General features: G+C 39.7%; 2 protein-coding genes across 2 annotated transcripts; both read right to left on the bottom strand.

Moving 5' to 3' along the window:
• Nucleotides 1–8,965: 8,965 nt before the first annotated feature.
• LOC101095434 (olfactory receptor 52H1-like) lies at nt 8,966–14,444 on the bottom strand. Its single transcript, XM_045038832.1, has one exon. It carries the CDS (start codon nt 10,252–10,254, stop codon nt 9,280–9,282), a length of 975 nt encoding a protein of 324 aa, XP_044894767.1. The 5' UTR covers nt 10,255–14,444; the 3' UTR covers nt 8,966–9,279.
• A 4,168-nt stretch (nt 14,445–18,612) lies between these two features.
• On the bottom strand, nt 18,613–23,275 carry LOC101082260 (olfactory receptor 52H1-like). The gene has a single exon (XM_023238997.2). It carries the CDS (start codon nt 20,184–20,186, stop codon nt 19,245–19,247), a length of 942 nt encoding a protein of 313 aa, XP_023094765.1. The 5' UTR covers nt 20,187–23,275; the 3' UTR covers nt 18,613–19,244.
• Between the last annotated feature and the right edge of the window lie 253 nt (nt 23,276–23,528).

Genomic DNA, 23,528 nt, shown 5'->3' with positions numbered 1-23,528 from the left:
CTTTTCCTAGAGTTCTATCTGACTGGTTTGTCTTGAGGCCATAAAGAACAGAGCAAGAGACTGAAATGTCTAACTGCAACAGAAAGGACTGAGGTGCAAAGAAAAAGACTTACTGAAAATACGTTTTTTTTTTTAATTTTTTAACATTTATTTATTTTTGAGACAGAGAGAGACAGAGCATGAACGGGGGAGGGCCAGAGAGAGAGAGGGAGGCACAGAATCTGAAGCAGGCTCCAGGCTCTGAGCTGTCAGCACAGAGCGCGATGCAGGGCTGGAACTCACAGAGCGCAAGATCATGACCTGAGCGAAGTCGGATGCTTAACCGACTGAGATACCCCAGGGCCCCTGAAAATACGTTTTGATATGCAATAAGGCTATGCAAACATCGGAGGGATTCAAGGAACTGCACCTCTCATAATGGAGAAGGGGACAATCTGATATGAACTCAAGAGTGGCCAAATACATCAATGTCTTTGTATGATTGTCATCCCTCTGTATCTTTCCCTACTTCTGCCCCTGGCTTTATAGAACTGTCCTCAACCTTATTTTCTGTCCATCTCATCCATTTAACACTCACCCCCACTTCAGTCAGTAGTCAGCCATACTAGAGAAATCTTGATCCAGCACAAGTAGCATAACTCCTGGATCTATGATTTGGTCTCATTTATTTCCACCCTCTGAAGGCTTTTTTGACCCAGTGAGACTATGGTGTGGCTCAGAGCACCAATGGTCACAGCTGCTAAAAGGAAAGGTGAATTTGCAAATATGATCCCTGAGGGGACACACCAGTCATATCAGAGTCTTCTCTTAAAGCCTAAAGATTTTTTTAAGGCAGGAGAAGAGTCATCACTATCCTATAGTAAGTTACTGCCTGCTCATCTCTCAAGCCAAAAAAATAAATAAAATAAAATAAAATAAATGTAGTCAAACTGTGTCAAATAGTTAGGAAGAGAAATTCAGGGAAAAAGGTGACACGGAATGATAGACTGGGAAAAGATATACTTTGAGTTGGAATTTGCATGGCTTCCTTTGGTTGCCTAATTCAATACAACATATTACCTATTCTCAAGAAAATAATCTTTCGCTTAATCTGAATTTCTGCACATTGACCTTGAGCTCAAGCCTTTATAGCCCTTTAACAGTCTGTGTCTTCATTAGGGTAATTCTTTGTCTTTTTTCCTTCAACTAGTTAGACCAGACTATAAACTTCTTTTTTTTTAATTTTTTTTAATGTTTATTTTATTTTTGAAGGAGAGAGAGACAGAGTGTGAGTGGGGGAGGGGCAGAGAGAGAGGGAGACACAGAATCTGAAGCAGGCTCCAGGCTCTGAGCTGTCAGCACAGAGCCCGACCTGGGGCTCGAACTCATGACCTGAGCCGAAGTCGGACGCTTAACTGACTGAGCCACTCAGGCGCCCCAGACTATAAACTTCTGATTCAAAGAACTGCTAGTTACAGTCCGGTGTAAGATACATTCTTCTCCTATAACGCACTGAGGGAATGACAGAGTGGTCCTTTGAAATATTTCTCTTTATTCACCCATCAAAGTCTCACTCGGACCAAGTATCTAGGTCACCTGGAATGAAGATACAAAATTATATGTTGAATTGATTGGGTCAGGAGAGATTCCCATAAATTAAGGCAACATGGAAAGTGTGTACTTGGGAAAGATGTGAAAGGGGATGATAGCATTTCCTCCCAGAACTGGATGTCACCTGGAATTATCCAAGACTAGGGTATATCTGAGCCATGGGAAGATACCTTTCCAAGGAAGAAGAATGGACAAGGTGGATTCAGACTCATTTCAACTATACTCACCAGGCAGATCTTACAGAATTGTAAACATATTAGTTATGTCTCTTCTTCCTCCCTCACTCCAGACCTAAGCATCTGACACATTGGTATTGAACTATAAATACATACAATACATACATACAATAATATTTACAATTTGTCTATGACTTCTTTCATACAAGTTGGTGTGTAAATTGGCTCAAGATTTTTAGAAAGTGATTTGAAAGTATAAAGAGATGTAAAAAGTGATTTCCCTTAATCAAGTACTACCACACAGAGGAATCTACTTGATAGGAAATAAAGCAAAATAAAATGAAAGAGATGTAGATTTGAATCCCAGCTCTGGCATATACTAGCTGAGAAATTCTGAATAGATTGTTTAATTTTTAGGAACTCGGTGTCTCATGTGTAAAATAGAGCTATTAATTACACCATAAGTCTTCTGGTTCCAAAACTTTATTGTACACTGGAACTTCCTGGGGCCTTTTGAAAAATTCTGATGCTTTCATCTTACCCACAGTCATGCCAATTTAACTGATACAGCACGAAACCTGGGCATGACAGAAGGTGGATTATCAAGGCCCTGAGGAGGAATGTACTTAGTGTAGATGAGAAGATTCAAGAGGACAAGTATGGTGAGAAGCAAATCAGCCAGGGAAATGTAGTAGTAGATGAGAGCAGAATAGATGACAATAAGTCAAGGTCATGTTGGATTCTGTAATAGATTTCTCATTCTCATATCTATCTTGTTTTTCTCTCCTTTCTATATATAAAAGTATTCCTGATGTTTTTAGACCAGGGCCATGTGGCATTTTATGGCCAACAGTGAAAATAGAAGTGGCAAATGTCATGTCAGGCTAAAATATTTAAGAACAAATGTGTAGACTCTATGTTTTTTCTTCATCTGCTGTAGTGACAAGGAGGCCATGCTGCCATTGCTGAGCGGCAAGTTATAAGCAGCCTAGGTCCCCGAGTCACTGTATGGAGAAAAACTACCCTTGAGAATTATCAACTGTTGTAAGACTTTGTGGACATAAGAAATAAAACAACTTAAGTGTCCGTAGATAGATGAATGGACAAAGAAATTGTGGTGTATATATAATAGAATATTATTCAGCAATAAAAAAGAATGAAATCTTGCCATTTGCAACAACATGGATAGAACAAGAGTGCATTATGCCAAATGAAATAACTCAGAGAAAGACAAATACCATATGATCTTTCTCTCTCTTATATGTGGAATCAAAACAAAAAAAAGCTCATGGACACAGAGAACAGATGATTGGTGGTGGTTGGTGAGGGGGTGAAAAATGAGTAAAGAGGGTGAAAATGTGACATAGCTAGCATTTTCAGATACTTTATCTGAGCAGCTACTAGGCACGGTCCTTGCAGTTTTTCCTTCATCTCCATTTACAGATAACAATTATAAGATTCAGAGGACCTCTGTCTGAGGCGACTTCAATGGTTTAAGTGTCTGGAGAACCCAGGAGGCCTCTCCTTCTAGCACCCCCACATCCTAAACCAATCTTCATGTTATATGCCCACATTTTGCAAATATTTTTTTTAATTTAGAAGTTCAGTCTGATCTATTAACTCTTGGTTAAGAATGTCTATTCCAGCCTGCCCTGCCCATTTCTCAGATGAGATACCAAAGCTCAGAAAATGAGTAGCCAGCCAGCAGGGTGGCAGAAATTTCATGACGTCACTGGTCGTTTGGCAAAGGTACCAGAGCTTTCTGGAGGTGGCTGCAGGCCCTACCACGCACCATCACCAGCCCCTCTCCTGTCTCATAGGGCCCTTGGATGGGCAAAGGGTAGGGGAGCTTGCAGGAGGCCATGGCCAGAGGCACGGACACTGAGGCAGCAAGGATGCTTCATGAATTGGTAGTGTGACAGCCACAGGGCTCTGGGTTGGTGGGGATCTGTAGGTGTGGGTGGCCATGGCCTCAGGGTGTTCAGGTGGGCGGTCCTTTGTTACTGGGAGGTGGAAAATCCCAATGGCCATGCCAAGGAAAGCTAATGAGATCCACCTTACCACACCTACCCACACACACACGCACACACACACACACACACACACACACACACCAGTGGCCAGGAAATATTTTTTCCAAGAAACTAAATTTAGTAAAGGTAAGAGAATGCACATTTTGGGGCGCCTGGGTGGCGCAGTCGGTTAAGCGTCCGACTTCAGCCAGATCACGATCTCGCCGTCCGTGAGTTCGATCCCCGCGTCAGGCTCTGGGCTGACGGCTCAGAGCCTGGAGCCTGTTTCCGATTCTGTGTCTCCTTCTCTCTCTGCCCCTCCCCCATTCATGCTCTGTCTCTCTCTGTCTCAAAAATAAATAAATGTTAAAAAAAAATTAAAAAAAAAAGAGAATGCACATTTAAACTTAATCACACTCCTCCCTGTGCCTTTCCCAGGCATTAACGTGTAGTAGTTAAGAATGTGGACTTTGAGATTAGATTATGTGGGTTAAAATCCCAACTCCTCCATTTTCTAGCTTTGTGAATTTAGGCAAAGTGATACACTCTCTGGACCTCAGTTTCCTCATCTATAAAATGAGGATAATAATAGCCCCTCATTCATAGTTTCCTTAGGAGAATTAAATAGGACAGTTGTGTTTGACCCTGGGCCTGGGAGGCCCTGGAGCATGAGGACACAACTCCAGGCAGTGAAAGGTGGCAACACCAAGCAGTATACAGAGTCAGAAAACTGCCCAAGGCACTCACACAGCCCAGAGAAGCAGCTACCTGCCCCAAGGGACTGTAGAGTCTGAGGGGGAAAAAACCCAACAACCCTAAAACAAAACCAAAAAATAAAAAAAAACAGTATGAGAAGAAATAGAGAAATGTGATATAATTGCCATGAATTACAAAATTTAGGTGGCTATATATCCCAGCTTGCCCAAGAAAGTCTCAATTTAGGTCTGTTGTTGTCTAAGTGAAATTATGAATAGTTCCCCTGTCATTATCAAATTATTCATGGTCCCTTTATAACTAAAAACATTCTTAGTTTAGCAATGCTAAATTTAAAATATGGTGAATCAGCATATTTACAATTTTTATCCCATAGTCACAGGCATAGAGTGGACAGTTAGATTTAGAAAAAAACTTACTAGAAAAGCATAATAAAGTGCGTGTGTTTGTGTGTGTGGGTGTGTACGTGTGTTACAAAGGGAAGGAGGGTGAAAGGGGAGAACTAATTTGTATTCAACAGTAATCCTAAGAATGAATCAGAAAATTAAAGCTGGTGACAAGGAAGAAAAAATGAGGAAAATGAGAAAAAGTGAAAAGGTAATAAGATCAAGTTATGATAAACTCATTGAAGAAGTTGAAAGATTATTTTCTGGGATTCAAGAGAAAGTGAATTGGAAAAACAGAAGGTGATGGATCAGGAACCGAATGCCTAAAATTTGGATTATTAACAATTTGCATATATTTAGGGAAATACAAATTCTAAGGTGTTTCTAAGGAATTCAGTAGATGACATAGGGTGGTCTAGATCTTTAGAGAAAAATTCAGAGTACTATAAATCTAATTGTTCCAAATACTTATTATTGTATAACAAACCACCCCCAAAAGTACTGGTTTAAAACAATTTTATTAATCCATGATTCTGTAGATCTCCAAGGATGATGTGGGCAGTTGTCATTTGAGGTCTCTCCTTCTTTCTCTTTCTCTCATGTGGCTGCCATAAGATTTTGGATGGGGTTGGGGCGCCTGGGTGGCTCAGTCGGTTAAGCGGCGACTTCGGCTCAGGTCATGATCTCCCGGTCTGTGAGTTCGAGCCCCGCGTTGGGCTCTGTGCTGACAACTCAGAGCCTGAAGCCTGTTTCAGATTCTGTGTCTCCCTTTCTCTGACCCTCCCCTGTTCATGCTCTGTCTCTCTCTGTCTCAAAAATAAATAAACGTTAAAAAATTTAAGAAAAAAATAAAAAAAAAGATTTTGGATGGGGTTATCTCTAAGTTTCATAAAAAGTGACAAAATTGATTCTGGCTATTAACTAGTAGTTCAGCTAGGCTGTTAACCACATGAGCTCTCCATGTGGTCTGGGATTCTCACAGTACTGTGGCTGTGTTCTACGGAGAGTGTCCAAAAATGAAAATATCTATCTAAAGACACCAATGAGGAAGAGTTAAGGGTTCTTATAATCTAGACTTGGAAATCCTGAAACGTCACGTCCATTACATTATTTTTTCAGGGAAGTCACTAAGGCCACCCCAGATAAGAGGGGAGTGGAATTACACTACACCTCTTGGAAGACTGGCAAGACCATATGGCAGAAAAGTAAATGATATTGTTTTGTATATAAGGATGCTGTTTTGGTCATCTTTGGAAAATAAAACCTGCACTAATGCACCCTAGGCCATAATATCACAGATCTCCCTTTACATACCAAATACATTCACAAAATAAAATAAAACAAAAACAAAATACATTCACCTCTTCCCTAGTTCAAAGTCTAGGATCTCAGCCTCTAAATCAGGACATAATGTGAATAGAGCTCCTTCGGTTCAGTTCCTTGTATACAGATCCTTGAATGCAGTTCCTTTCAATCTGAAGTTGTGTGAAGAAATGAGAAGGAAATCTACTATTTATACAGCCAACACACTATGGTGATACAGAGATGGGTAACTGTAATAGACACTCATATGCAAAATATTGGGAGAGTCATAATACAGTCACTAGACCATTATAGTTTCTAAAATCCAGCCAGAGATTAGTATAACCAGTTTCTTAATAAGGATAAGATCCTTCTCCCTGGGAATAATTCTCCATGGCTTTTGTCTAACCTCTAGGCAATTGTTTCTGTATTCTGTGTCATCTTTGCTTTTTATTGAGTAGTAACCTGTATTTACATCTGAGTTCTTTTCTTCATCTGTTTCCTGCCTAATAAAGTTGGAGACCTAAAGGCCTCTTTTCATTTTGCACTAACTCTGTCCCTTTTAGTCCAAGCTGATGGTGCTTACATCTGTTCATTTCTCTTAAAAATTGTGGAATTGTGGTTCTTGGGACACCTGGTGAATCAGTTGGTTGATCTTCTGGCTGTTGATTTTGGCTCAGGTCATGGTCCCAGGGTTGTGGGAGCAAGCCCCGCATGAGGCTCTGTGCTGAGTGTGGAGTCTGCTTAGGATTCTCTCTTTCTCTCTCTCTCTCTCTCTCTCTCTCTCTCTCTCTCTCTCTCCCTCTCTCTCTCTCTCCCTCTCTCTCTCCCTCTGTCCCTCTCTCCCTCTGCCTCTCTCCCCTGTTGGTGCTCTCTCTCTCTCTTTAAAATAAAAAAAATGTGGTTCTCTGTGAATCTTTTAGGGTTTACTCCATTAGACAAAAATCATACCCACAAATATCTTCCAGATTTCTCTCTGATTTTGCTTGAGAGTTAATGATTCTCTGGGGAAATATCCTTGAGATTCCTAGAAGATTCTTTGCCTAATTGAAAAGATTAATTACACATACCCTTAAGTATTTCTTACTCTTAGCAAAAGATTTTATAGTCTCATCCTAGAGATAATATTACACCCTAAGGACATTTTTTTTTCCTTTGAGAGTCTTTTGTAATTTGGAGAGGCTGGAAGGAAATTTCTTTTTTATTTGAATTCAGTCAGCCATGATTCCTTCGTATTTACTCTAAGTTATGCTTGAACACTGAATAATTTCATTTTAGCTTACATCTCTCTGTACCTTATGTGGCATAAAAATATGTGGCATAAAAATAATGTTGATATTTTCAGTGTTCTGCTTAAAAAATATCCTTGGCCAAACACATCAGTTAATTAGGTATATTTTCTACTTTCTAAGTTATGGTATCTCTGAACTCTCTACAGCTGCATAGCACTTATACCTTTTTCTCCAGCCCCCAATAATAATTCTCTCACTGTCTTTCAGGCCTCCATTAACAGTTCCTTCAAGGCACTTGCAGCTTTTATGTGCTGCCTGTTCCAAAACTAATGCTACATGTTTTAGGTTTTTGCTACATCAAGAAAGACCCCACTTCCTGTTACCAATTTCTGCATCATTTATCTATTGCTGCATAACTAACCATCCCCAAGTTTATTAGCTTAAAACAGCAAATTATTACTTCTTGTGGTTCTATGACTTGGCTTCAATCAGTTGAGTAGTTCTCTCTTGAGTCTCTTATACATTATAGAGAGATGTCAGTTGAGCCTACAGATACCTAAAGTCTCAACTAGACTGGATGTTTAAGATGGCTTACTAACATGACTGGTAGTTGCTGCTGACTCAGCTGGGATCTCAACTGGGGCTGTGCACCAGAATATTTAGACATGGCTTCTCCATTTGCTTGGGATACTCGTAGCTCAGTGTTTCAGCTTGAAGAAGGAGCATACCTAGATAAAGCATTTCAAGAGACCCAGGTGGAAACTGCAAAGATTTTTGTGGCCTAACCACAGAAACCTCACAATATCACTTACCTTGAATTCCGTTGATTAAGGAATCCCTATGTTTAGCCCCAATTCAAGAGAAGTAGAATTAAACTCCAACTATAATGTGAGAATTGCAAGTTCACACTGCAGAAAAGCATGGGAGATGGAATATAGTATTGTGGCTATCTTTAGAGAATAAACCTATCACACCAAGTTATAAATGGGTCATCTCTGTGTTCATTAAGATCACCAATAATCATCACAAAAATTCTTTGTGCCAGAAGTGAACTCCTTAAAAGACTGTAATAAGTAGAGATAATTGATAATATTTTTTGAAGATATGAGACTTAGAGTTGTGGAATTTTAAGGTGGATCAATAATACCTGAGCAAGAAGAAGTTATGGGGAGTATAAAAGAGAGCTATGTTACTTCCAAACCAGGAAATTACTATAAGAATCAAGTCTATGGGTTTTTCAAAGGAGCAGGACTTTTCTGATTTGGAAGGATCCAAGATTTCTTAGGTCTCAGAATCACTTAGAGAACTGTTAAAGAACACTGAGTCCCATTAAAGTAGGATAGAGCCTGGGACTTCGCATTTTTACCAAATTGCCTAGGTGATTCTGATACTCACTAATGTTTGAGAACCCTGTTTGTAGATGACTAATTTTCCTTGGTGATTCTTAAAGGAAGGTAATCATTTGCTGTTAGCTTTGCCAACTGTCATCTGGAAAATATCCAACAGAGGTATCTTAAATTATTAGACCTTTAGTCATCTCTTTTAACCTTTTTATTAAGAATAATATCTATCCACATTATATATGATCAGTATCTTATCCCATAAGTCTTGGAAATCTATCTCAAAATAAGACAGAAATTACCCTCTGATCTATTGTCTCAGGAAGACATATCTTCTTCAACTTTTTTTGTTTTTCTTGATATCTACCTCCTTACTTTGTCTTATTGATTCCTATAACACATGGAAGACTTTTAAGATTTCATATGTATTTAAATCACCATTGTAGATATTTTAGCTGTAAAAAAATAAAATGCATTCCAAAATAAACATGGTTACCTGTTTCCTTTCCCAAGCTCTCAGTCTCATGTCAATGGTTCCCTTTAGGGAAGAAGGGTAGGATGATTTTTTCCCGAATCTGCTTGGTCTTCACCCCGTAGATGATTGGATTGAGTGCAGGAGGGATGGCCACGTAGAGGTTGGCAGTCAGTATGTGGAAGGAGTGAGGAATATTGTGACCAAAACGGTGGGTGAGGACAGAGAACATTGCTGGTGTGTAGAATATAAGAATGACACAAACATGGGAACCACAGGTGTTGAGGGCTTTCTGGCGGGCATCTCGGGATGGAAGATTAAAGATGGCACGAAGGATGAGAGTGTAGGAGATGCCAATGAGGATCAGGTCTGATGTAACAGTCATTACAGGCACAGCAAAGCCATACCAGATGTTGATGGAGATGTCCGCACAGGCAAGCTGGGCTATGCCTATGTGCTCACAGTACGTGTGGGGGATGATGAGTGTTCGGCAAAAAGGTAGTCGTTTTAATAGGAACACACATGGGAAGATGATGCAAAAGCTCCTGCTAACAATAGCCATTACAATTTTAGTAATAATCTGACGGGTAAGAATAGTGGTATATCTTAGGGGGAAGCAAACAGCAACATAGCGATCAAATGCCATGGCTAACAGGATGGCAGAATCCATGGCAAAGCTATAGTGGAGAAAGAACATTTGAGTAAGGCATCCAGAAAAGGTGATTTCCTGAGGACCTAGCCAGAAGATGCTGAATGTTTTGGGTACACATGTATTAGATAGGATGAGATCTGTAGCAGCCAGCATGGAGAGGAAAAAGAACATGGGCTGATGAAGGCTGCGTTCCATGGAAATAAGGTAGAGAAGGACGCTGTTGCCTGCAAGGGCCACAAGGTAGATAATGAAAAAAGGAATCCCGATCCAGACATGGAACTCCTCCAGCCCTGGGATTCCCAGTAGGATGAAAGGGCCTGAATTGAAGCTGCTCAAGTTGAATGTGGTCATTATGGTCTTGGACTGGATGTGTCTCATAGACTGAAAATAAAAATTTTGTAACTGATTGTTACGATGATCTACAGACGTCCACCTCTGAGTCTTCTTCAATATTATCCCCTCACTTTCAGCTCTGTAAAGGGATAAGCTATCCTTTGCCTCTTCTCTTCACTAAAAATACTTGCCAAACTTTCAGTTACAATTTTAAGTCATAATAGAAGTGGGATCAAAATAATTTTTTCACAGAGACACAAGTCACATAACTCCAGTCATACAATTTTAGTCCTGCCTCCTTACAGGAACCCAGGAAGATTTCTAGGAAAATATGTACACAAAACACTATTAGGCAGAGAAACAATGACTAGTTAGGAATTTGCAACAAAGTTCAATGTGAAGTTCCCACCCTAGTGAACTGGAATAATAACTGTAGGGTCCCAAGGGGCTAAACAAAGGCAGGCCCAATGTCCAACACCAAAATAGACCATGCAGTCTCTTTTCTTTTTTGCTCTTTCTCTGCAGTGGAGCATCTGCCCTCGTTCTCATCAATATTGTAGCAAAGTTCACCAACATAAAGAGGAGACAAAGAATATTCTTCCCTATAATCTAAGGCTTAAGTGGTTTACTCTGCCTTCAGATATTACCAGGTTGGGAAAGTTTCCAAGAAAAGGTATTCTCCAATAACTCATTCTGTCACATTGGTCTCAAGGAAAGAATGGAACCCTGCTCTGAACCTTCACAGAAGACATCCCAGCAGAGGGAGCCCAGTCTCCGGGTAGAGTTATGCCACAGCATTCATGCCCCTGTCTAATCTATACAATGACTCATTCTTGTGAGACTTAATTGAAACAGCTGGGCCTTTCTTCCAAAACTCTTCTGTTTGTGACATGATATACAAATCTTTTCTCCAACTTCAGTATTCACTCATTTTTCTTTCTGCATGGTCTTAAGTAGTTAGCATTCTGTGGTGCTCTATATATGTCTGCTGCTTTCTAGGTTAATAAACTCCACCTGGCTGATAACCCCAAATGCCATGACTTTGTGACTCCTATGTTGAAGATTCTGAATTTTTTAATTTTGAAGACAATCCTCTCTCCTTAGCTTTGGAATTAGTTACCCAATGTCTGCCATGTTAGAAATCCCATGCGCATCCAACTCAGCATGTTCAAATCTGTTTCTCCTATAATGTTTTCCAATTTAGCAAATGATAGTATAACAGTTTCTCAATCTAGAAGCGTTGAAATTATCTTAATCATATCCTCTCACACACAATCATCTTATTCATCTTCCAAACAAGTATCATGTTACAGGTTTGTTCCCTAAGTATCTCTGTATTACATCCACTTATTGCTACCCTTGTATTGGCTGTTCCATCCCACGTGCCGTCATCTGTCAGCAAGACCTCTGCATTCTAACTCAAATGTACCAGTCTTCCTTGAGCAATTAAAGGTACATGTGATGTAGAGTCTATCCCAACTAGAGAGGGTGAAAAAAGATGGAAAGACTGTAATTCCAGATAGGAAGAAATAGCAAGTCCGGCAGTCAGCAGCAGTAAATATCTTTGGTACTCAAATCTAAGTGCAGTTCATTTCTTTAAAAATAGATTCAGTTACAGCAGAGGCTAATGCATAGACAAGACTGAGCTAGGTTTCAGGAGCTAAGATTTCAGTTCCCTATTCACTGCCACAAAATTATGTATAAGCCACCTTGCCTATATCCCACATCCCCTACCATATTGGAAACTGGAAGGACAAACTATTACAGAGAAATAATAATTAAACAGGAGGCAAAAAATTCCATGACAAATGCACTAATTCAAATGAAAAATATATAATTCCATTTAATACATTTATTTAAAGTATTCTTAGAGTCACTAAAGCAAAGCCCTTTAATCAAGTGGAAAAAGTGGCAATGGATATGAATAATCAAGTCCCATGAGAAGAAACTCTAATGTTTAATAAATATGTAGAAGATTTTCAGTCTCATAAGTAATTAAGTTCAATATAAAACATGAATGATGAGGTATATTATTTACCATTAATAAAGACTTAAAAAAATTGATGGTATGAGTGATAACAGCCAATTCTGTGAAGGGTCTGAGGAAATAAGAGCTGTTATAACTCTTTTAGAAGGGTTTACCGTGTAACATTCTTAGATGCTAATTTGCCAATATGAATCAAAACATAAAGTGCACATATCCATTGTCCCAAAAGTTCAAAATATATGAATGCTTCCACAGATACAGTTATATAAATAAATAAGTGGCCTAACGATATTCACAGCAGCAACATTTATAATACAAAATTTGAGTGAAATTAAAATATCAAAAAATAAAAATTGAAAAGCTGGCACCATTTTAATTTTTAACCTGGGAATGATTTTAACATTTACTGTATATAACTTCTAAAAAGAATGAGGTAAAGCCCTGTATATAAGAATCAAAAGACACCAAAATACTGCTGGCTTCCTTAGCACACATACTGAAGTTGGAAAGATACAGAGAAGATCGGCTGGTAATATAATTAATGGGTAACAAAACTTCAGAATATTTTTTTAAAAAGTAAAAAATATGTAGCGGCATCTGGGTGGCTGAGTTGGTTAAGCATCTGACTCTTGATTTCGGCTCAGGTCATGAACCCAGGATCATGGGTTCAAGCTCCACATAGGGCCATAAAGCTCTTTCCCATGTCAAAAGTGAGATACCTTTAGTCCACGGAATGTGTCACCCCCCAATTTAAACTTCAGCTTTGGGGAACACTCTTGTCTGATTTCTTTTCCACCAACATTTGTTCTTGGAAGTTTTGTTAGCTTGGTCCATTTCTCTCTTTCTCTAGCTAACTTTCCCTGAACAATATCCAAAGCTAGCTTTCCTGAACAATATCCAAATTAGGTAATGTTCCCAGGTACACTCCTGGCACTCCACAGTAGCCATTCAGAGCACTTCTCACACTCTTCTTTTTATTTTACTTAGCTTTCTCACTTGACAAATGGTAAACTTGAAGAGGATAGATATCATGTCTGCTTATTTCACTGTTCTATCCCTAGAACAGTGTCTGCCACAGAATCTTCAACAAGTTCTTGTTGAATAAATGAGTGGCAGAGGCCCATTGGACTTGATACTAATGAACTGGATCATCCAAATAGTGTTGTGAACACCCTGTCATTCACCCACCTCTCTCTCAAGTTTATATCCTCAAAGCCTACCGTAATAATATAATGTAGGTCCCTCCACTTAAACTCTGGAAAATTAAAGATCTGGAAAAGCATGGAAACTTGCTTTCCATATTAAATACTTCCATATTAAATACTTTGGTGAGATGAAGACTCCCACCAAACAAACCTAGGGGATTCACAGTCACCGCACACTACTGAAAGATGGTCTGGAAGGAAGGACGCAGCTAAATGTGGGAAATTAGTAGCACTTTCCTCACCTAGAGGAAAGTTCTAGATACATAAAAAGTTCTAGATACATAAAAAGAGGTCTGTGGCTTTCCATTTCCATTCTTGAAACCTCCCTGGTGTTACTAACTATACATTCTCTTTAATCTATTAGTACTCTTTGATCACAGTCTCTTTGATTACAGTTTCCTGAATAGGATTTTGCATTTAGCAAGCATTCTATTCCCACCTTACTTACTGGTCTCTGACTGCTGAGCATTTTTCTCCTCTCCCCTAAGGCTAGGAATATAGGCTATATCTCTATGTTCTCTGTCTCTTCCAGCACTAAACTAAACACAGGACAGGTCCTTCAGCAATACCTTGATCATGGAGTATTATAATCCATACCTTGCCTTTATTTCTCTTTTTTATGCTAAGTGTGTCTATGTGAATATCTTTCTTCTGCCTCATTTTAGGGAGAGGAATATCCATGGTTGGTCCATGGGTCACAAAAGGATTCTTTTGAGACCCATTCCAGAAAACAGCTGTTCAACTCTATTTTGTATTTGTGTCTCTCTGTGGTGTGTAGGGTGGGTGGATTTTGCCCCTATCATCCTAAAAGAACAGGACATTCAGTGCATTCATAAATGCACTCACAAATACAAAGTGATGCTTACACATATAACCTAATAATCTCTGAGGTGGCATATGGAATTTCAATCTCCATATGTTCCCCAGGCTGAAATGGTCAGTTCTAAATGTATCATGACCACTCATTCTCTTTTATTTATTTATTTTTACATCTGTAGCACTATATTTTTTTCTTTTTTTTTAATGTTTATTTTTTGAGGCAGAGATAGAGCATGAACGGAGGAGAGGCAGAGGGAGAGGGAGACACAGAATCTGAAGCAGACTCCAGGCTCTGAGCTGTCAGCACAGAGCCCGACGCGGGGCTCAAACTCACCGACTGTGAAATCATGACCAGAGCTGAAGTTGGACGCTCAACCGACTGAGACACCCAGGCGTACCTACATCTGTAGCATTATAAATTTTGACCAGAAAAACCTAGAAACATTTGAGGAAAAGCAGTGAGAGGGGCTCAGAATTAACCTCCTCATAGACACCTGTCTATCATACCATTCTCTTAGCATGAGTGTCAGCTTTATAATCTATGTGCAGAATTGTAATCTTGTCTATTCCTCTTCCTCAGAGCCCTGTCTTTCCCCACTCTTCCTCTCTTCTTCACCAGCTCCTATTCTCATTGGCTCTGCTCCCTGCTATTACTCCCTAATAGTTCTGTTTTCCTCACCACCGGCTTATACCTTGTAGATCCTGGTCCCGGAACTACTTTGCAAAGGCAAGGTGATGATCAGAGAGTGCAGAAACACAGCAGGTAAAAATCAGACCAAAGAACAAAAGAAGCAGTTCCCGGGGCAGTAAGGATAGACATAAGATCATGCTCACAGTAGGGAAGAACCAACACAGAGCCCAGAGGAGTGGAGTGCAAATGTACCTCTCTTCTGTCTCTGGGGATTTGAGACAAGTTAGAACAGAGGCCCTCTGAACCCAGGGGACCTATAAGCCTCAGATCTGAAGGCCCCAAGTCAGTCTAGGCCATGAGCAAAGGTTCGACCAAATTAACACTTTCCCAGCTTAGGAACTTACACCTTTGTTCATATTAGTGTTGGCTTGGAAATTCTGGAATCCATGATAGCAGCACACCTGAGCCTCACCAGGGTCTTTATCTAGTTTGATCAGTAATTTGATAAAGAGTCATATCTACCATGTGTCGGCTCAGTATAGAACTCCTAAGACTTCTGGTGCAAGGACTGTTTCATTTTCTCGTGAATCCCTAGCAGAGAGTATTTCATAGTGGAAAATCCATAAATGTCTGAAATGCATCTACTTCTAGCCTTATATAACAAAACCCTGAAGCTATTTCTCACTGGGACTGCATCTCTCCAGATGTGAAGAGGCCTCTCTTTTTAGATACTTACTTCAATGTTCACTCTTGCTTGGCAATTCTGTCCATCTTCCCTCAGTGAAGAATCATTACTAATTTTGTGTTCAGTCAATTTTTAGACTATAGGCTACTAATCTATTTGTCTAGAGCAAACCTCTAACACAAAGCATACACAAATCTGAAAATCATAGCTATCCAGCCAGGGTATGGTCTCAGCCTTCCAATAGAACCCTGTGAACAACTGCCCGTCAGATCAAGAAGGAAGTTTACTTTCAATGTCTTATGGCTAAAAATCTGGAATTTATCGCTTATTCCACTCATCCCTCCCTTGTGCTGTAACAAAGTACTTTAACTGTTCTAGAAATCAGTTTCTGCATCTATAGTAAGGGAATGATAACTTGGAAATGCTTAATTTAAAGAAGAGCTCTGAGGAATAAGTGGGGAAACAACTATCACCTTTCTGTGGAAAAATTCTTTTTCCATGACTCTCCATAATTTTTCTTTGATTATTTAGAGTTATAAATCCAAGTAGTCTCCCTCTAAGCAAATGGATTTCATTCATTAATTAAAACTTATACATTTCAACTCCTTTATTCAGCAAATGCTTATTGCATGCCTATTACAACCTAAGAGATTGTAAATGATAGGAATGCAATAGTAAACAAGGTAGGCAGGCGTGAACCTGGTCCTTGATGACACATAATGGGGGAATAGATATTAAACAACTAAGTATACAAGCAATCATCTTATTAAAGTTGTGGTAAGTCTTGAAATAAAAAGTACCTTGTGCAGTGAGAATGTATATAAGAGATACTAATCTAATATTATCTGAGGGGATTTGTAGTTGAAGCCTAAATAGGAATTGCCAAACAAAAATAAATAAATAAAGAGAAAGCACAGGTAGAAGAGAAAAGGAGACATCTGATGCATTTGAGAAGCTGAAAGCTGGCAAGTATGGTGATGTACCGTCTTAATATACTAACAGTAATATCAGTATATCTTGCACAGTCGTTTTATCCAGCTGCCCCAACATACAGAGCTAACTTCACTAAGATTCATTAAGATTCCTTTTTTTTCAACTGAATATGTAAGGAGGACAGTTGAGTTTAGAACAAGTTGAGTTTAGGGTTAACAAGACAATGACTGCAATTATATACTATGGAATCTAAACTGAATAGGGAAGAAAGGAAAAGTTAGGGATAATGGCAGAAAGGAAGGGGTTTCTGATGAAGTTTGAAGGTGTATGAAACATTTATTGAGAACACATGTTATATCACATACTTTCATACCAAAGGGCATAAGAAGATGCTTAGGACTAAGTTTCAGCCTTCAAGGAGCCCATAATGTAGGTGTGGATAGATAAATTAAAGAGCAAATAAGTATGGTGGTTTGTAACTATGGCATGGATAAAGCAGCCCCGTCTGGGTATCTTCTGAGCTGCCTAAGGGCACTACAGACAGCAAAGAAAATGTCAACACACACACACACACACACACACAGACACACATACACATAGACACACACACACACACACACAGAGGATCTTATCTCATTATGCCAATTTTACTCTTTACTTCTTACTCCCAAGTAATTTAAAATGCTCATCTTGATTAAATTTATGGCTTGTCTTTCAGTGAAGATTTTAGGAAATGAGTGTTTTTATCCTGGGACAGTTTCTTAAGAGGAACATAGATGAATCCTACCCAACTCCACTCAATACACACTCTACTCACACCAAGTTGTTGTTGTTGTTGTTTTATTTTTTAAATATTTATTTATTTGTTTTGAGAGAGAGAGAGAAAGGGAAAGAGTAGGGGAGGGGCAGAGAGAGATGGAGAGAGAGAATACCAAGCAGGCTCTGCACTGTCAGCATGGAGCCTGACATGGGGCTCAATCTCATGAACTGTGAAATCATGACCTGAGCTGAAATGAAATCAGATGCTTAGCTGACTGAGCCACCACCCACCCTGTGCTGTTGTTGTTGTTGTTGTTTTTGTTGTTGTTGTTGTTTTAAATAATAGGACATTGAGTATGACACACACAAAAAGAACATTGCTTCTGAAATTACTTGCTCAAAGAGTCAGGGATGTGCAAATTAAGCAAAATAAAAATAAATGAAGTGTAAATGAATGTAAATTACATGTAAGGCTTTGAGCTTCATGCAAGATTGCTCTTTTTATTAAATTCTTCCATTCCTTGCATTGATACCAAGAACAATATTATGCATGATCTTGAAGGCAATGGAATTATTGAAGAGATTCAAGGTACAAAGTGACAGTATCATATGAATTGTAAAATGATCACTCTAGCTTTAACAGAGAGAGTGGATTGAATGGAGCTCCTATAAAAAGATGACTTTGAAATACTCTCAGAGGGACGAATAATAGAAAGGGGCCCAGGTGAGTTCAATGGTCAGGGTAAAGGTTAGAATGTCATGTATATATTTACAGGTATGGCTTATAAGCACCTTCAAATCAAACATTTAACCCAAGTATTGAATTAATTTTGTTGGATGGTGATGTAAGACAAATCAAGGACAAGCCACAGATTTCTGGCTTGGGAACTCATGTTGGGGGTAGTGCCATTCACTGTAAAAGAAGACCAAAAAGGAAGAGCACTTTTCATGAAGGAAGTTAGTGAGCTTCCAGGTCAGTTTTGAAGAAATTAAGTCTGAGGAGTTTGTAAGCCATTCAAGTGAGTAGTAGCCAGGAAGCAATTGGACAGAAAATTCTGAATCAGGCAGACCTGGGTTTGGATCCTAAGTCTACTGATTGTCTTTCTGTAATCTTTGTAGGTCTCCATTTCCTCATCTGTGAAATGAATGAACTAAGATTACACTCTCATAATTATTTTTTTATTAAAAAAATATTTTTAACATTTTTATTTTTTTGTTGTTTATTTTTGATAGAGAAACCAAGCAGGGGAAGGGCAGAGAGAGTGGGAGAGACAGAGAATCCCAGGCAGGCTCCACACTGTCAGCCCAGAGCCCGATGTGGGGCTCAAAATCACAAATTGTGAGATCATGACCTGAGCCGAAATCAAGAGTTGGATACTTAATCGACTGAACCATAACTGTTTTTAATTAAATTGATTAATATTTGTAAAATATGAGGTAGTGAAAATTTTCTTGGAGCGTGCAGCTGAAGAAAACAGATACAAAAGAAAACGAGCACCGTGTAATTTGAGATGGGTAGGGGAAAAAGTAAAGCAAGTACAGGACACGGGAGGAGGGATTACTCATGTACAGACTCAGGACTGAACTGCAAAGCATCAAGCTCAGTAGTTGTAGTAGACAGACTTGACAGCTACTTAAAGAGGGAAGACAGGAGCCTTTGCCTTTAACTCAGGAACTCAGAAGCAAAGGGGTGAGTTGTATATTAGGAAATAAGTAGCCTTCAAATATCTCAAAATTAGCAATAGGAAAGAGGTAAACCTTAGTATTAGTGCTCTTCTCTACCAATCATCACCTTCTTCATACAAGTGGTGAGAAAACTGAACCAAGAAAACCCTTGATTTTCTGGAAGTCTAGGTTTTCTTTTTCCTTTTCCCCCACCTGTCCCTACTTTGCACACGGCTGGAACTCTAAAATTTCAAGCTATAGGAGTTACAGCTTTATTTTTATAGCTCCTATGTTATGCAAAATCTCATCTAATTAATTTACCTAACTTTCTCCATCAGTGGCCCTCTGCATTCAGTGTGTCCTCTTCAAAGAAAAGAGGAGAACAAATTTGTCCTGGATCTGCTTGGTCTTCACTCCATAGACCACAGGATTTAGGGCAGGGGGGATGGCCACATAGAGGTTGGCAAATAGGATGAGCACATTTCGAGGGACACTGTGCCCAAAGCGATGTGCAAGGATGGAGAAGAAGGCAGGTGTGTAAAACATGAGGATGACACTGACATGGGAACCACAGGTGCTGAGGGCCTTTTGGCGGGCACCCTGGGATGAGAGGTGAAAGACAGCATGGAGGATGAAGGTATAGGAAACAGCAATAAAGATCACATCTGAGATGACAGTCATGAGAGGGACAGAAAATCCATACCAGATGTTGATGGAGATGTCAGCAGAGGAAAGCCGAGCAACACCTATGTGCTCACAGTATGTGTGCGGTATGATGCGTGTCCCGCAGAAGGGTAACCGTTTCAGCAGAAAAACATCTGGCAAGATGACAGAGAAGCTCCTCACAACAATGCTCACCATCAGCTTGATGATCACCTGCCGAGTCAGGATGGTGGTGTACCTCAAAGGGAAGCAGATGGCCACATAGCGATCGAACGCCATGGCCAACAGGATGGCTGAGTCCACTACAAAGCTGAAGTGGAGGAAGAACATCTGGGTGAGACAGCCAGAGAAGGTTATTTCCTGGAAGCCCAGCCAGAGGTTACTGAGCAGTTTGGGCACTGTGGCAGTGGACAGGATGAGGTCCGTGGTAGCCAGCATAGCTAGGAAGAAAAACATGGGCTCATGGAGGCTGTGCTCAGTTGCAATGAGGTAGAGGAGGATGAAGTTTCCCACAATAGCCAAAACATAGATGACACAAAAGGGAATCCCAATCCAGATGTGGAACTTGTCCAGGCCAGGTATTCCCACAAGGAGAAAGGAACTGGGATTGTAGCAGCTCAAATTATGCATGGTCCCTTTAGTCTAGGATCCACTGGCTTCTGAACCCTGAGGAGAAATCAGCTATCATAAGGGGCTGTGAAAGACACTTCTACTCTGCTACTGACCATGGTCGGGGACTGCAGCTGTCACATTCAGTGTTCCTGCTTGAGAAGCACCTCTGTTCCCTGGATGTTGGCACCTGTAGAATTGACTTGTTATTGCGCCTTTTCTTTGCCATTGGCCCCATTCATTTCTTTATACATTTATTAATAAACCTTAAAGAACGGTTATTTTTCTAGGTCAGCAATATCATATGCTGACTCCTTCTCACTGTAGATTATGTGGGATAGGCACAGGTTCAAATGGAAAAAAGAAAGCATAGTATATGTATATGAGGAGAAGAAGGCTTGTGTATGTAAGGGAGAGGGAAAGCAGGGGAGAGAGAGAAGCAGGAAATATTAAAATTATGAAATGGGATGAGCTGTTAGTAATAGGCTTTTGTAGAGCAAATATTATGTTTCCAACAATGGTTTTGATAAAAAATAAACTGAAGAATTTCGATAAAGCAGTAGAAAAATAATGAAAAAAGAAGGAAAAAAGAAAGGACAAGTTCCAGGGCTGTGGGTAGTACAGGAGATTTGTTGCACAGGGATTGAAATATGGTTCCGATTAGGAGGGATGCTTCCTGGGATGTGAAAATAAGAGAATGCATCTACCAGAAAATGCCCAGAGACAGGTAAGCAGCATTCCCCCAACTCAGGCAAAGGGCAGTCAGGTCAGAGGATGATTTATGGCTTCAGGGGCGATGCCCTAAACCTTGGAGGATCTCTGCTCCCTAACTTAGGAGGGGAGACCACTCTACCCATTAGTGAGTCTGACAGTGCCTCTGTGACAGATACCAGCCAGTGTGATCGGCTTGGGCAAAGTCAAGCTGAGCAGATTCTCACCTCCTAGAGATAAAATTAAGAGCAGTGCTGCCCTAATGTTTTCATTTCTGGTCTACAGGTTCGTGGACCCCATCTATGGGAATTGCTAGCTTTGCGCTGAATAGAGTCTGCCTTTGGAGGTGCCTTTTGCATTTTAGTTTTAACTCCATTCTATGATCTAGTTTATAAAGTACTTTTGAAAAGGGTGCCAGTAATGGTGATAAGCAGGGAGTGCAGCCATGGAAAGGCCAGAGCAACTGAGGCCCTTCTTCAACCAGTTTTGGAGAGGTTTAGTTCTTACCCTCTCCAACAAATCTACAAAGCCATTCAGAAAGCTTTAAGGGAAAGGGAGTGAATTTTGAGGGTAGGTCATAACAGTTCTATATTATTGTGTTTGGCAGGAATCTGTAGTTTTGTGACAAGAAAGGGGGATTTTGTGACATCTCCGCCAGAACCCCAGTCAAAACTTTACACAGTGAGGTTCTCTCACATAGGGGATGATTTTGTCACTGCCAGAGTCCTTAATTAGCCAAAGTGGACAAAACATCTACGTGGCTGAGAGGAATGTAACAGTTACCACTGTCCAAAAGCAGCACCCCCACCCTTGCCCCAAACGCGACTCATCCTCCAAGCCCGTAAGAATGTGTGTTTGAAGTTTCATCTGCAGCTCTGATTTAGGTTACATGCCTGTGGGCACCGAACTTATTCAAATAATGGTAACGACAGAATCTTCATAAAAGTCATCCCTAAAAGGACAGCTACCTCATCTCCTGTGGTATGAAAAGTAGATAGACTGAGAATGCCTCAAAATGTCTCTATAATTTAGGCTAGATTGCAACTGAGTCTCTTGAAACACAGACTCACTGCCTCTTGACAAAAAACACACTTCTTTGGGGTCACAGCGGATACATTTAAAGGGGAGAAAAATAAACCACTAATCATTAAAACCACAAAGGAGGTCAACAGAAAATATACAAACCACAGTTTGCTGCTTCAGCCTGAATCTCTTCCGACTTCACTTCTTTTACCCAAACAGCTCTTCTTTCCTTCTCGATTCTCTGCTGTGTTACTGGTCACGTTAGTCAGTCTGCACAAAAAATCAATCGTTTTCTGCCAGGAGCTGTCTCTTTATGGAATCACTGGTATCAGAAGGACTCCTTCCTCCCAGAGTCCTGTCCTCCAGGGCACAGACCCTACTTGCACACAACACAAGGCTACATTATTTGATAAAGATCAAAGAGCCAGTGTAGCATTTTTCTCTTCCCTAATTGGCTGTAGTTTTCAACTCAACGAATTCTCTTCTGTCTCTTGCTTTACAATAGTAGAAAGTATCTGTTTGGAAGGAAAACAAGGAAACAAGTAAACTTTTAACAGAGGAGAGGTGCCATAAAGGGTAAAAACAACCTTTTTATGCATTACCTTCTATTCCCAGGAGATAGAACTCAGGTTTATGGGTCCCACCATTGTTTCATCCCCAGACAAGGGAGGAGGTCAAACATATTAACTCCTTTCCCTTGAGATGGAATGTAAGTTGGTGATTTTAGTAGGGGTGGATATTAGATTCCTAGGAGATTCAGCTTAAACAATTTAGACACAGTAAATTGAGACAGAATTCTCAGAGGCCTAAGAATGTTCCTGTATATGTGGTATTCTTTAATTAGTCTATTTATATAAACTTGCACCAATATTATATAAATACAATTAAAGTTTTCTAGTCTTGATATTGGGATGTAAGACCTTCGACTTTCCCCCCCAAAATTTCTTAGCCATTATTTCCACTATGCATTGCCAAAAATTTTATAAGCAGTTTCTCAACTTATAAATACATGCGCACACACACACACACACACACACACACACGTGCGCACACACACACTCTTAGAGTTTTTGTTTTAATTACATTGAATCTGTACATTAATACAGAAATACCTGATATGTTTATAATATTGTATACTTATATTATAAATATGACATATTCCCCTATTAATGTAGTGATTTTTAATCTCACTAATAATGTGTTTAAAAAACTAATTTGAAAAGATATCTGCATGCCCATGTTCATTGAAGCATTATTTACAATAGCCAAGATATGGAAACATTCTAAGTGTCCATTCATGGAGGAATGAAAAGGAAAATGTGGTATAGATGTGGATTATACACATAGATAGATATATAGATATATATGGTGAAATATTATTCAGCCATAAAAAACAGTGACATCTTCCCATTTGTGACAACAGAGATGGAATTTGAGGGCATTATGCTAAGTGAAATATGTCAGACAGAGAAAGACAGATATTATATGACTTATTTGTGGAATCTTAAAAAACAAAACAAACAAAAAACAAGCTCATAAATACAGAGAACAGACTGGTGGTTACCAGAAGAGGGGAGTGAGTGGTGGGCAAAATGGGTAAAGGTAGTCAAAAGGTACAAGCTCCCAGTT

The sequence above is a fragment of the Felis catus genome, chromosome D1 (genome assembly GCF_018350175.1).
Source record: "Felis catus isolate Fca126 chromosome D1, F.catus_Fca126_mat1.0, whole genome shotgun sequence".
Taxonomy (NCBI): Eukaryota; Metazoa; Chordata; class Mammalia; order Carnivora; family Felidae; genus Felis; species Felis catus.
The sequence above is the reverse complement of the archived record's forward strand: the minus strand, read 5'-3'. Positions and strand labels throughout refer to the sequence as shown.

Excerpts from the sequence above, each read along its gene's own strand:
- LOC101095434 (XM_045038832.1), bottom strand. The coding sequence starts at position 10,254 with ATGAGACACATCCAGTCCAAGACCATAATGACCACATTCAACTTGAGC.
- LOC101082260 (XM_023238997.2), bottom strand. The coding sequence starts at position 20,186 with ATGCATAATTTGAGCTGCTACAATCCCAGTTCCTTTCTCCTTGTGGGA.